The 13,339-nt window shown below is 41.6% G+C and overlaps 1 protein-coding gene across 2 annotated transcripts; it reads left to right on the forward strand.

Annotated features, from left to right (window-relative positions):
* The first annotated feature begins 4,286 nt into the window (after positions 1-4,286).
* LOC117518333 (regulator of G-protein signaling 13-like) lies at positions 4,287-12,097 on the forward strand. 2 transcript variants are annotated; one of them, XM_034179438.1, is made up of 5 exons: positions 4,287-4,658; positions 4,840-4,899; positions 5,235-5,296; positions 5,435-5,601; positions 8,473-12,097. In XM_034179438.1, the coding sequence occupies exons 1-5, from the start codon at positions 4,579-4,581 to the stop codon at positions 8,659-8,661; spliced, it is 558 nt and encodes a 185-aa protein (XP_034035329.1). In that variant the 5' UTR covers positions 4,287-4,578; the 3' UTR covers positions 8,662-12,097. The 2 variants fall into 2 exon arrangements, with proteins under 2 accessions (XP_034035329.1, XP_034035328.1); XM_034179437.1 differs by having other exon boundaries at positions 4,290-4,658; positions 5,232-5,296.
* The last annotated feature ends 1,242 nt before the right edge of the window (positions 12,098-13,339 follow it).

The raw sequence follows: 13,339 nt of genomic DNA on the forward strand, positions 1-13,339 counted from the left end.
CTTCAGTGTTTGGTGACTCTTTGTTACGCCTCGGCACCCATAACCGTGTTTGGTCAAAAGACGGATAGCTGCACGAGTGAAGCCAAAGGCCATAGTCAGGATGGGCTGCAGCGTCAGGTGTTGAACAGAAGGCTGAAAAACATTCCTGTATTCAGGAAAGTAAAAAGTTTTATTTCTCACCACTTCTTTGTTTTTCTTTCAGTTTCTGAACAACTGTGCATTCATATGCAAACAGAGCTCCAGAGCCAGATTAAATACAGAACATCTCCTCTTGTATAAAAAGAGAAAACAAACAAACAAACAAAAAAAACAAGGATATTTCAGCTACAATTTGACAGAAAGTGCCTGGGTGACCTAGCAAGCCTAGACCTGTCTATGTACAGTTTCTACAAGCACACCTACAGAAGTCTGATGCATCCCATTCCTCATCGGTTACAGCCCATTCACACTCTGATGATTAGCCCGGCTGTTAACCATCGCCGAGGTCCGCCAGACTCTTCAGGAGCTAAGTTGGCATCAGTCGGGCAACATTGCTGTTCATCATGGTCCCCGGAATCATTTTTAACACGCTGAAAATGTTTGACATTCATTGTGAAACACCGGTGTCTCCAACCAAACAGTCCCCCCTAAAAATCGGCTCCCCCTGCCTTCCCTGCACATGCATCATTTCAGAGCATCAGCAGCAATTCACCGATTATCGCCTTGTTTCTGCTTAAAACTGCACTCCAGTCATCATCATCAAGCTTTTGTACAACAATCATTTCCACATAAATTCAGCATTATTTCCTAATAAAAGACAGGAAGCGATCAGCGCGCCACAGCAGCATGTCTGAGTCTGACTCTCTACACCCAAAGAGATCAAAGGGAATAATGTGATTATTAACCATCAGATGACAAAGTAAAACCTCTTAAATCATTCTGAAGTCAATTCTAAGCAGGAATTAGGCAGTTTTAAGGAGAAACGAGGTGATAATCTGTGAATCACTGCTGACACTCCGAAATGACGTATGAGCAGCAGCACGTCAGATTCAGACGTCCTGCTGTCGCGCACCCCCTTCTTTTATTATGAAATAATGCTGAATTTAGTACACCATTACCGCTCCATTGCCCTCTGCTGGCCAATGTTGGAGGCTTGAATAGATGCACCACCTCCCCTGGTTCTCTTGGGGATGAAGGAATATGAAGAACTTGTCTCAACGACACACGAGTGGCAAGTGACGTAATCGCAGATTTACGTCAAGTTGATATAGGCAACATCACGTGATGTCTCAAATATTGAAACAAGCTACGCTACTGCTCCAAGGAGTGCATTACAGATGTGCCCGGCCTCTAACAACGGAAGTTAAACTACGTCCTGTGTGAATCAGCGGACCATCACCAAACGTCGAGCTCTGTCAGTACAATGTCGCCCTCTGCTGGTAAGCATCGACAAATTTCATCGACAGGAAATTTGGACTCCTGGAGCCAGCGTTCACTGTGTTTCACAGAGATTTCGGCCAGCATCAACTGTTTCACGTCATAGCACGAATGGGCCCTTAGATTTGGCACATATTCAAAGGAGAATTGGCATTTGACAAGTGAGTAACATTTACTAACTAACTATATTCAGTTAAATTTAGTTTTAATTTCTGCGTGAAAAGGAAAATGTTTTTTGTTTTCTCAAGTAAATTTTACTCCATTTTTTTTTTCAGTGCAATTGTAATTCACTCGGCTCCAACCCTCCGTTAAAAACACAATAAAATCCTTCAAGTTTAAGCCTTAGCAGGCATGCACTGTTGTGGTTTCTCTTTTCATAGAAATGCTTTCAGACTAACAGGAAAAAACAAGACCAGAGAGGAAAAAGTGACCAGCTGTCCACTCAGCCCTAACAAACTCTTAGATCTCAAATACATCTTTTTTTTTTTTTAGTTTTTCCACATGTTCCTGGGGTGATTGGGTGTCCTGTGTCAGCCTCTGAGTTCTGCCAAAACACAAATGCACAGCAACACAGTTGCAAAATCCATGTTTTGAATGCTGACGCCCTGTGTTCAGCATGCGCAAACTGCTGCTGTTGTGTTTGACGCATAAAGGTGAAGGTTAGCCGTGACGGGATGACGGGAGAGTGGAAGTAACTTTGTACAATAAGAGGGAACAGAATCAGTGAGGATCATTGGGCAGAAGCACTTCAAGGTGTCTGAAGTCAATTTGTTGAGCAAAGAGCACTTTTATTAGTTCAAAGCACCATTTTCCACCTTTTGTTCCCATTGAATGCAAGTCCAGCTCTGACCACCTGTGATGGACGTTTATCGGGTGGTAATGACACAATCGAATATGCAACATATGAGATTTTTAATACTGTTGAGAATCACCAAGAATTTCTGCAGAAATCGGTACACAGATGTCACTGATTTGGTCGCTGATTTTAGATTTGTCTTTGTTGTTGTTGTTTATGTCTAATGTTAAACTGTGTTCACATAATCGAAGAATGTAGAACTTGAAGATTTGTCCAAGTATGAATAACATAACTCAGGATTTGATCCAATTTGGATCAAACTTGATTTTTTAACCTGTGGAATCTGCCACAGTGAGGTGAAATGTGAACATCTCCATGGCCTTTTCAGCTGCTGGGGTCTGGGCACCACATAGCCAGACTGTGGTAGCCAGTGTTCCCTCACCATGCAAGTGATCTTCCTCATCCAAGTCTCCCAAAGTCACTGCTCGCTTGACTCAAAGTATTCCAGTGGTACCCACCAAAGGCAACCAGACATGACATCTGGTTAACAACCAAGTCTCACAACCATATGCTAAGGCAAGAAGCACAAGGACCCTAAAGACTTGGAACTTCTTTCTCTTGCAAAAGTATTGACATGGCAAAACATCTACAAGTTCCTCCCAGGTATCTCTCAATCTCAAAGGCCGAGAACTCAGAAACATCAACGTCACTGCTGAGATAATCGAACTTCTCAACATGTTCAACCCTTCCAGATATTAGTCTTGAGGGAGCTTCTCAAGTGCTGCAAGCAGGTCATCCCTTCATAGCATTGTCATTGAAGTCACAGGTTCAGTACACCTTACCTCACCATAGTCAGTCAGAAAGTGAGCACCGCTAATATTCCCTCGAGTTTATTCCCTAATGCTTCAGATGAGAGGCAGAATCTAAACATCTACTTGTTTCATTAAAGCAGATGTGCCAACCAGTGTCCCACGGCTTCCGGCACTCGACAGGGTGTAACAAGTGCTTTGGTTATGGTCATGCTCAAGACCGCTTAGCTTCACTTGTCACGCAGTTGCCCCTTATGTGCTATTAAGATGCCAAGCACATACCATTTATGCAACAGGCGGTAAAGCACCAGATTGTGCAGAAACTCCAAATCCATGATAAGATGTAGAATAAATATATAAAGAGAAAAAAGTTCATAAAACATTGGCCAAGAAGGAACAGATGATGCCCTGGTTACACGCCACGTTAAACACGACTAAACACTGTGCACAAAGAGCGGGCACGTGCCCAGTCATCTGTATTGGCAGCGACTACCAGCGAGTATAGCACACCAATGGTTGCCACTAACACGCAGCCTTTCTGTTTGAGAGGGGCTTAACACCAGATTGGAAGCTCTGTCCACTTAACAGCGGCAGGATTGTCCAAAAACTCACTCAGGGTCTAACTGCATAGGGTATAGGTTTGTTAGAGTGGTTTTTGATCTAATATTAAAAAATGTACAGCACGTATAGAAGGTGATGGTCAAATGGTTAAAGTGGTGGATATTTGGTTCAAATCCCTGTCCGACTGGGAAATCTCCCAAACGGTTGTCCATCCTGGTGGGCAGTTGAGTGGCTTGCATGGCAGAACCCTGACACTGGTGTTGGTAAACATGAGATACAAAACCTTAAACACCTGAAGTCCTAATACACACAAAGCTTTACTTACATAATCCTTCCAACCAGGCTGAAAATTCTGTTGATAAAATAACGATTTTGTGGTTGAAACAAAGCCAGTCATGATACTTAGGTGACCTTTTCAAAGTTCCTCTTGTGTCACTGTTGCAATCATTTTTCTGTTTCCTCTTTCTCGCCTGTCGTTTTAGGCTTTGGTTGAGGACTTTTGCAACAAACCTTGAAAAATTTCCCACAGCGGGATCAGAGATGTTTGTCTAGTTTCACACACAGATGCAACAGAGACGCATTTTACAGTCCTGCTTCAAGGGCTTCCCAAAAAACACAAAAACACGATGTGCTAACGTCATGATTTGCCTACCACGGTCTTAACGGTCATTTGCATCTGTGCTGCCAGATTAAAAATAATGTGAACAGAGCGAGTTACGAGCTCCAGTGCTGTCTGTGAGGCTTTAAAGGAAAAGATGAGGGAGGGAGACGCAGTGCAGTACAGTGTGAGGAAGTGTTATTTCTAAAGCTGAGGTAGGAGGAGGAGGAGGAGGAGGAAAGGGTGCTTCCTCCCAATCTGCTGATGTATCCCAGAAGTCCCGTAGCAACAGGAATCCTTGGTATAAAAAGGCGGGGTGCGGGGGGATCCCTCCTAAGTGTGTTTGTGGCACAGCATGACCAGGACCGAGAGCCTGAGAGTGTGGACTTAACAAAACCATGCCCAGCCTAACCACCGAAGATCTCAACACGGAGCAAGTCATCATGGACCAGGAGGACAGGAGGAGAAACAAGAACATGTGAGTGAAACGTCAGCCGTAAATCCGCCAAGACTGTTTGCAAAAAAAAAAAAATGACAAAAGAAGAAAACACCTTGCAATGTTGTTTTCTCATGATCCCGAATGTCCAAACGGATGTGTGAGCAGTAAATCTCGGAGGGAAATTCTACGTAGACTAACGTGATTTCTGATCTCTGCACAGTGGAAAGAACTTCATGTGCCGACTCCAGTGCATGTTCTCACACTCGTCGAGCTCTGAGAGGTAAGGAGACTTATTGAGTGTTTTGCATACATTTCAGTTTTAAAATAGCCGGCCTGCTCCCATCATGTCCATCTATGGCGCTATGAAAGGATTGAACTGGACGAGGGATGCTGTGTTTGCTTTGGCACGGAAGAGCCAAAGCAAACAGCATATCCAGTGATTTCACCTTTTTTTTTTCCTTATTATTGTTTTTGTAGAAATGTGCACATCTGCCATGCTTTTCTTCCTTGTTTTTTTTTTTTTGGTTTTTTTTTTAAGGTGCTTCTGCATCACACATCTTCATTTTGCCCAAATTTCTCTTTTGAGTAATCCAGCCTGCCTTTTTCTCCCAGCAGGCTAAGTTTAGAAGATACCCAACAATGGTCACAGTCACTGGAAAGGCTCCTCGAGTCTAAATGTAGGTCGCTTCTCCTCCAAGGATCAAAAAAAAAAAGAAACAGAAAGAAACGCAGCCAGAACAGTAAATTCTGTTTGTTACAATAACAGTTTTCTTATCTGTGCTTCATGCTCAGAATATTTTCCCTGCTTTCCTCAGACGGACTGGCTACTTTTCGCACTTTTCTGAAATCCGAATACAGCGACGAGAACATTGAGTTTTGGCTGACGTGTGAGGACTACAAGAAGATCAAGTCGTCATTTCGAATGTCTTCCAGGGCCAAGAAGATTTATGAGCAGTTCATCAAAACAGAGTCTCCTAAAGAGGTAAACCAAACCCTGCAAACATTCACACAGCGTGATAGAAACCTCCATATATACTCACAATTTACAGTCACTTTCATAAGAGGTCTCAAACTGTCGGCCCAGGGGCTGATCGTGGTTCACAAGCAAGACCAAGCAGCTCTTAATGAAGATTAAGTACAACCTTCATGAAAATGTGCCTTCTGTACATCTTGAAGAAGGACACAGCATTACCAATGATTACTACCAGTGATATATTTTCACCTCTGCTAACAAATGGAGGAGCGCAGGAGTCATGTGATCACCCCTCATTCTTGGATTGCATGCATGATGAATCAAAAAGCAATGGTTGGACTTCAAAAGAAAAAAAAATTCATTCAAGATCATGGCATTTTGTTAACTCTCACAAATCTTAGCTGGTCTTTGTTGTGATCTGTTATTAGTTTTTACACCAAGCCAGCATTGTGACCGAATTGTGCGAGTGAAATATTATACAAATAATGAATGTTTATGAGTTCAATGGCCTCATTGAATGGTACGTTCTTTCACCTTATGAAATATTCGTACCATTGAAAGAATGGAAAAACATTCATCATTTGTTTTATATAACGGCTAAAGAAATATTATTAATTAGATATTTTATTAATTTTTATACCGCGGTCAGTGAGAATACCATGTCTAACTGGCGTGCAGTATTTTCGTGTATACGCACACGTAGTTCGGCGAGTTAAGTCATTGTAATATCACTCCACTCTGGTCGTCAACATAGCAACGTGCAAATCAGTTGTGTTTTGACACGTGAATGACAGAAATGTGATAAAACATGGATCTCCAAGTGAATTTTAATATTTTTGGCCAAAATAAAACGTTTGAGGAATGGGAAGAGGAGGAGAGCAGACGAGAAGAACAGCAAAAGCAACGGCGTAAAGATCATCAGACAAACTGGACAAGACTGAAGACGGAAAAGAAGAAGAGAACCTCTCTCAGTGGCCATGGAGCTCTGCGGCTGCGGTATACCGAGACCCTGCGCGCTGTGGAGTTTTCTGCAAGAAGTCTATCCTTGTGGGCTGCTGGAGAGCTCTGCATCAAAACAACGAGCGTAGTCTCTGGACCTGTTGCCAGAGTTAGCCGCAGCTCCAGCCGTGTGAGTGGCCCGCTGTGGCGTTTACCGAGCCCGCAGACACAGTAAGCACATCTAAAGCAAAATATCTTGAGGCTGACATAAAGTAGTCCCAATCAACTGTGTGGGACCATGGTATAAGCTGATTAAACAACGTGAAGCTGTGCATTATACGGTTTGAATGCACTTCGTGGAGTAACACTACTCCGCTTCGCGTTGTGGTGTTTTAGACTCCGTGTCGTGCATTCAAACCGTATAATGCACGGCTTCTTGTTGTTTAATCCTTACATAAACAACAGAAAAGGGACTTACATTTTGGCGTTCATCACTGGTGCTTAACCTACCATATCTCACAGCAAGTCGTGATCCAGCAGCACGAAATATACATTAATCCATTGGTTTGTGATATTGTCACGAAAAGCGCCACATTTTCATAACGGGAGCACAAATTCATTCTAAATCATTCCATGATGGCTGCATGAAATCAAAAGTGAAGCAGGGGGTCAGGGTGGTTATGGTTAGGGTGGGGGAAGGGGTAGGGTTAGGTTATGGTTAAGGTTAGGGTTGGGAGTAGGAGTAGGGTTTGTAATAGTGAGTTAAAAAAACAACCCTGTCACGAAAATTTTAATCATTTCGTGACGGAAGCATGAAAAAAAATGTGAGACTGGGTTGTGCTTAACAGTCCAACACAAACTTTAAATAGGAGTCCAAAATTGTTCTCAGTAGTCCGCGATGCCGTGCACTGACTGTCATCTGCTTTCCTCAGTCCAGCTAAAAATCACATCAGAAATTTGTAAAACTTATCATCCTAACTTCATCCTAACAGCTGCTTTTTTGTGTGTGTTAGAAGAATTAGCAGCGTCAATTAGCTCCTTCAAATCGTCGTCCGCCAGCAAAACAAACTCCGCCATGTTTAGCTAAACGCCACACCCAGTAGTGTGAGCATGCACGGCGGGACGTGCAATAGCACATTTCATACAGCACGGTCAATGAAACACAGCGGCAAATGGTACGAATAATCAATGTCACGTGACATACAACCCACCAATCAAATGACAAGGATCCACGCAGTTACGCAAATGTTCATATCCGCGATCACTGATGCAACCCCATGCAGAGTAGGATCAGGTTGAGCGTAGGCTGGGACCTGTGAGAGTTATTGAGACCGATTATGAGACACATGTATCTTTTAACTGCTGCAACAGTTCAAAAAACTTGCGCACCTGTTAGAAAGTGATGGCGACCAGGAGGGATCGTTGTTGTGACCATGGAGACCCCATTGTGACCAGTCTGCAACCCAGTGAGAGTGATGGCAAGCAGAGGCCATTTTTTGATCGCACATCGGTTGTGGACTCAGTGTATACGGGGTGATAGCAAGGTGCCTTTGAGCAAAACCCTTATAGCAGGGAAGAAGTATGTAAAATATTACTGTGATTGGACATTTTATGGTAGAAGAGCCAAATTTTGTACAGACAATATTTGACATATAATTTTAAAAAATTTTAATTTTAAATATCATGCCACAGTCAATTTTTCCCCTGAGGTTAATAAGTAGCAAAATCCATGATGGCTGCCACAGTTTTCCAGAAGGCTGGAGGTCTGCCTGAGTGGTTACCATTCGGAACCTGGATTGGTTTCTTGGTGAGGTGAATGTATTGACGGCAAATGCTCCAAAACTTGACTTGACAAACGTTTTACACCGCTGGTGTTTACCATTATCAAACTAGTGTTAACTCGTGTCAAACTCATATTTTCCTTTTCCTGTCTCATTTCAGATCAACATTGACTACCACACGCGAGAGCAGATCAAGAGGAATGTAAAAACTGCCACCATACACTGTTTTGATGATGCTCAGAAGATTGTCTACGGCCTGATGGAAAGAGACTCGTACCCGCGGTTCCTCCGGTCGGACATTTATAGAACTCTGCTGGAAAACCTCGCCGGTGACGCTACAAAGGGATGAAAGCATGGACAACGCGAGAGAGACACGAGCTAAAATACACAACTGGAATGTCTGAGCTCCTTCAGGAGGAAGTACTGGAGGCAAAGGAGGAACGAGGACCTCACACCGCGGCATCGACACCAGAAACACACTGTGACAAAGGCCCAAAACGGGAAGAACCCAACATGGAGCACAGTGCACCAGAAGAAAACACGAGCAGCGCTAATGACACTGAACCTGTAGATGTGTTTGCACTGGAGCATAAGTCGACAACCTGAACTTTTTTCCTGAGTAACTCATCATGGTGGTTGACGCCTGTTCTGACTGCACAGTCACAGTAAGCAAAGAGCACAGCGGCACTCCGGGCCTTCTTTGCAAAGGTGTTTCCTGTGCAGATAGATGATGCAAGAAACGGTTGATTTTGTGTGTGTGTGTGTGTGTGTGTGTGTGTGTGTGTGTGTGTGTGTGTGTGTGTGTGTGTGTGTGTGTGTGTGTGTGTGTGTGTGTGTGTGTGTGTGTGTGTGTGTGTGTGTGTGTGTGTAACCACTGACACAGAATAAGCTGTTACAAAATGACTTTGTGTCTCTTCAGTTATCTGATGACCTTTAGCAAAGGCTTACAAAAAGTCCCTTAGTCCTGCAACGGGCCATCTGGGACACATTAATGGAGCACTCCCGCTGTTTGGTCAGTTTTTGAATAATACCAACAATGCACCTGGAGATCAGCTTCTCTGTATGCTTTCTTCACCTGCTCAAGTTACCATACTTTCTGGAGTATAAGCTTTTTTTTAACTAGTTTGGAAGGTTTCTGTGTAGGCTCTCAGTTGTCCAGGTGGTTTCCATCTTCCATCTTCGACTGGACTGGGACTGGACTGGACTCCCAGTCCAGTCGAAGATTCAAGCTTCTCTACTAGTTTGGAAGGTACTCCAGTGTAGCATGTGTACCAAAAAATAGTGTTTGTTATTAATAATTACTATTTATATTAGAGATTAGATAAAAATTTTATTCCCTTGGAAAGACTCCCCTCAGGGAAATTGAAATATAAGGCTTTCCCAGAAAGAATGCACTAAAAGAAACTTCAATAATAAAAGAACACTATGATAATGCACAAAAATCCCAAATTAAATCAAATGGACTCACATTTTTAGTGTTGTGTGTCTAATACTGTGGGGCAGCAATCCATGTTTATCTGCATCAAATACCATCCAGTATGTTGTCCATCACACATTTATTTGTCCATTTTGCTTATTTCTGCCATTTAAAAGTACTTATGTTATTTAACAGCACATGCTGTGGTGTGCACATGTGGGTTCAATTCACCTTCAGGGAAACGCTGCATTAAAAGGTGAGCTCCACGTACAGAAAAAAGGTACAACTTATACTCCAGTGCCACATATACTCTGGAAAATATTGGAAGTAAATCATGTGTGTACAGCCAATCAAGAGTTGGCAGACATCCCCCACTGTGTCTAATCAGGTGCAGGCAGAGCAAGGACAGATGGGAAAACATGCAGGATAGATGATCTCCAGGAGGTCAGCAGGTGAACACTTTACCACAGAAGATACTTTATGTTGGTGTACGATCTTTAAAAAAGGATGCTTCCAAAGCAGAAAAAAGCAGAAATATTCAGAAACCAAAGGAAGTCAGAACAGTTGACATCAATCGACCCTGTCTCTTCTCAAAGCGTCTACATGATCGCGCACTGCATGCAACACGTCTGACAATTTTCACTTCCCGATGCACAATGCACGCGACTTTCACTTCCCATAAGTCTCACCCTCAAACTCACCCAAATGACAAAAATAAAGAAAAATCAAGAAATCAGCCTCTTGACCAGGTGCCGCTATGTACACGCTTTGAGATGACAACATGTTGCATTTGAAGCCACTAAAGGTGTGTTTACCTTATCGCAGGAAAAACATATTTGAAACGTGCCTCCTCTAATTGCATACGGGGTGTGGTGCATAGCTGTACATGGATGTGACATGCACCATGGATTTCTGTGTAATTATCATTCAGGCTTGTTGAACTTGAACATAGCATCACGCTTTTCTGAGCACAGCTTATATCCACTGTGCAGCAATTAACATCAAAGAAGGTGACAAATTAAAATGCAACTGTTGTACAATAAGCAGAGCAGAGTGGTTAAGAATAGGATAACCTGCGTACGTTACCAGGGTTCAATTCCAAGATGAGCTTCATGCTACTTGCAGACCCTCGGAATATAGGAGTGACCTCGTTTCAGGCTTCGCTGTCTGTATTCTTGCAGAAGACACTTTATCTGCATGGTCCCAGGACACCCAGCTGTAAATGGGTACTGTCCTTGTCTGTGTATGTAACCTGTGATGGATGGGCATCCCGTTTAGTGGAAGTTGTAGACTCTTATCCACATCAATCTACTGTATCAGGAGATGAGCTAATACAAATTTGCTGTTGCAGCCTACAGTTCTGGAAATTCCAAAGTAAAAGGCCAGTGTTGGAGGTCTTTATTTATTTTATGCCTTACCCTCACTATGCAATGACTTGCTTGTCTCTGTGTGTGCATCTCTCTGTGTCTTCTGTGTCCACAATATCTTGATGAAGTCTGTGTGTATCAAAGTGAAATTTGTTCCACAAAGTCACCTTACTAACCCTTTGACAGGTTTGATGTTTGGCGTACTTTAATTCTAATTGTGGCCACCAGGGGGTTGAGTATCTAAAGCCTAATGTGAGAACTCTACAAGGTCTCTGTGAATCGTGATCAAACCTGGTACTATAGATTATATCTTGCATGGACCTTGCACAAGTTTGAGGTTGGGTCTCTGTGACTCAGGTTAGGGTCAGTATTGCTGTTGTTTTACTGTAAGACAAAGTTGTGGCGACAATGTGTGTCGCTATTGCCAATCGTTCTTATACAGTGGAAAATACTAACACACATAATCTAATGTACATAATATAGAAGTGTAGTTTTTCCACTTTAACGTAAACACACCAACAGAGCTTCCAGTAAGCACACTGAGTTGTATGTAAATTAACCAATAAGTATGTTAAATTATAATTTATAATGTAGATATCAATGGTACATGACACTGACCACTGGCTTTTTGTTGCAAAAAAGCCAAAAATGTTTAACTTTAAAAGCACTAAAATTATAGGAAGAGTTGTGATTTTGTTTTCTTTTGTGTTGTAAAAAGTGAGTGAAATTATTAAAAGAAATATGATGTTTCACATTGCATGATAGGCTAATAACATTCCTTTATATAGTCCGAGAGTAGAAACAAAAATTTAATTTTCAAAGCACGTGGTTTGAATGTATTAAATGTATTATTATAGGAGCTCATAAATGAATTATTAGGTAGTTTATAAGTTAAACAATGTGTTATTTATTGCTTATCATCACAGTTACAGTATGTATGTTGCATTGTTGAAGTGTTGTTACGTTAGTGACTTAAATGACATTAAATTATTTTAACTGCCTATTTTTTTGTTTTTTCTTTAGAAAAAATACCACATGCACACATACAACCATGCTATTAAACCATATCACCAAATCTTAATATTGCTTGAGCTTGCAATCTATAATTAAGGCAACATGTGCATACGTGTTGTCTTTTCACTGTTTAAAACAATTTTTCAGTGCATGAACATAAAAGGGATTTGCAAATTTCTGGTGTGTTAAAGATATTTTCACTGTTATGCAAATAAATCAGTGAACAGGAGCTCTGCAGTGAATTTTTGCTGCACCTATTTTATTAAGGATGCAATAACATTTTGCATGTTTAATTTTAATGAGGAAACCTCTCAATATCAACATGCATTCATTTCCATACACACAACTGTGTATGATTTCAACATGCCATTATTTTAAATAATGGGGTACACTTTACAATAAGGTACATTAATTAATGCAATAATAAGCATAAACTAAGTACTGATTTGTAAAGTTTTTATTTATAAAGCGATTAAACACACGTTAACTTCTAATATTGAAAAATGTTACCAAAAAAAAAAAAAGAAATGGTGCTGTATGTTGAAAAAAAAATAATGTGGGGTTTGTGGATAACAGTGAAATACATTTGCTCAATACAACTACTACCACTACCGTATTTTCCAGAGTATAAGTTGCAGGTTTTTTAGTCGTTTGGGAGGTCAAGGACATGAATGAGCAATGTTCTTAAACATCTCACCATGTCTTTTGGGTCCTTTAGACTTTTTTCAGTAAATGCTTCTGGGGAGCATTAGCATGGCTAAAACATTCATGCAATTTACACGCTAAATAGTCACTGACTGACTTCATGTGTGAGAGGCAGCGTGGAGGCAGTGCCATTGAATCCACTTTCACGGATTCAATGGCGACTCAACATTTAGCATTTTCTGTTTTAGTGTCGACTGTGCACTGAATTCCCGGGAGATGTCCTCTATTGTTGATACAGGAAGGGTCAGTCCAGGAAGTGTTCAACATTTGACATTTCCTGTTTCACTGTGGACTCAAAATTTGGCACTTCCTGTTTGAGTATCAACTTGCCACTGAATTTCCAAGAGATCCCGCAAGATTTCCTCTATTGTCGATCCAGGAAGCATTGATCCAGTAAGTGTTCAACATTTGACATTTCCTCTTTCACTGTGGACTCAAAATTTGGTACTTCCTGTTTGGGACTCCCTGTATCATGAGCAAGCTTGCCCGCTTGCGCGACACTTCACTCATATAATGAAAAATCA

Source organism: Thalassophryne amazonica, chromosome 10 (assembly GCF_902500255.1).
Source record: "Thalassophryne amazonica chromosome 10, fThaAma1.1, whole genome shotgun sequence".
In the NCBI taxonomy this organism is placed as follows: Eukaryota; Metazoa; Chordata; class Actinopteri; order Batrachoidiformes; family Batrachoididae; genus Thalassophryne; species Thalassophryne amazonica.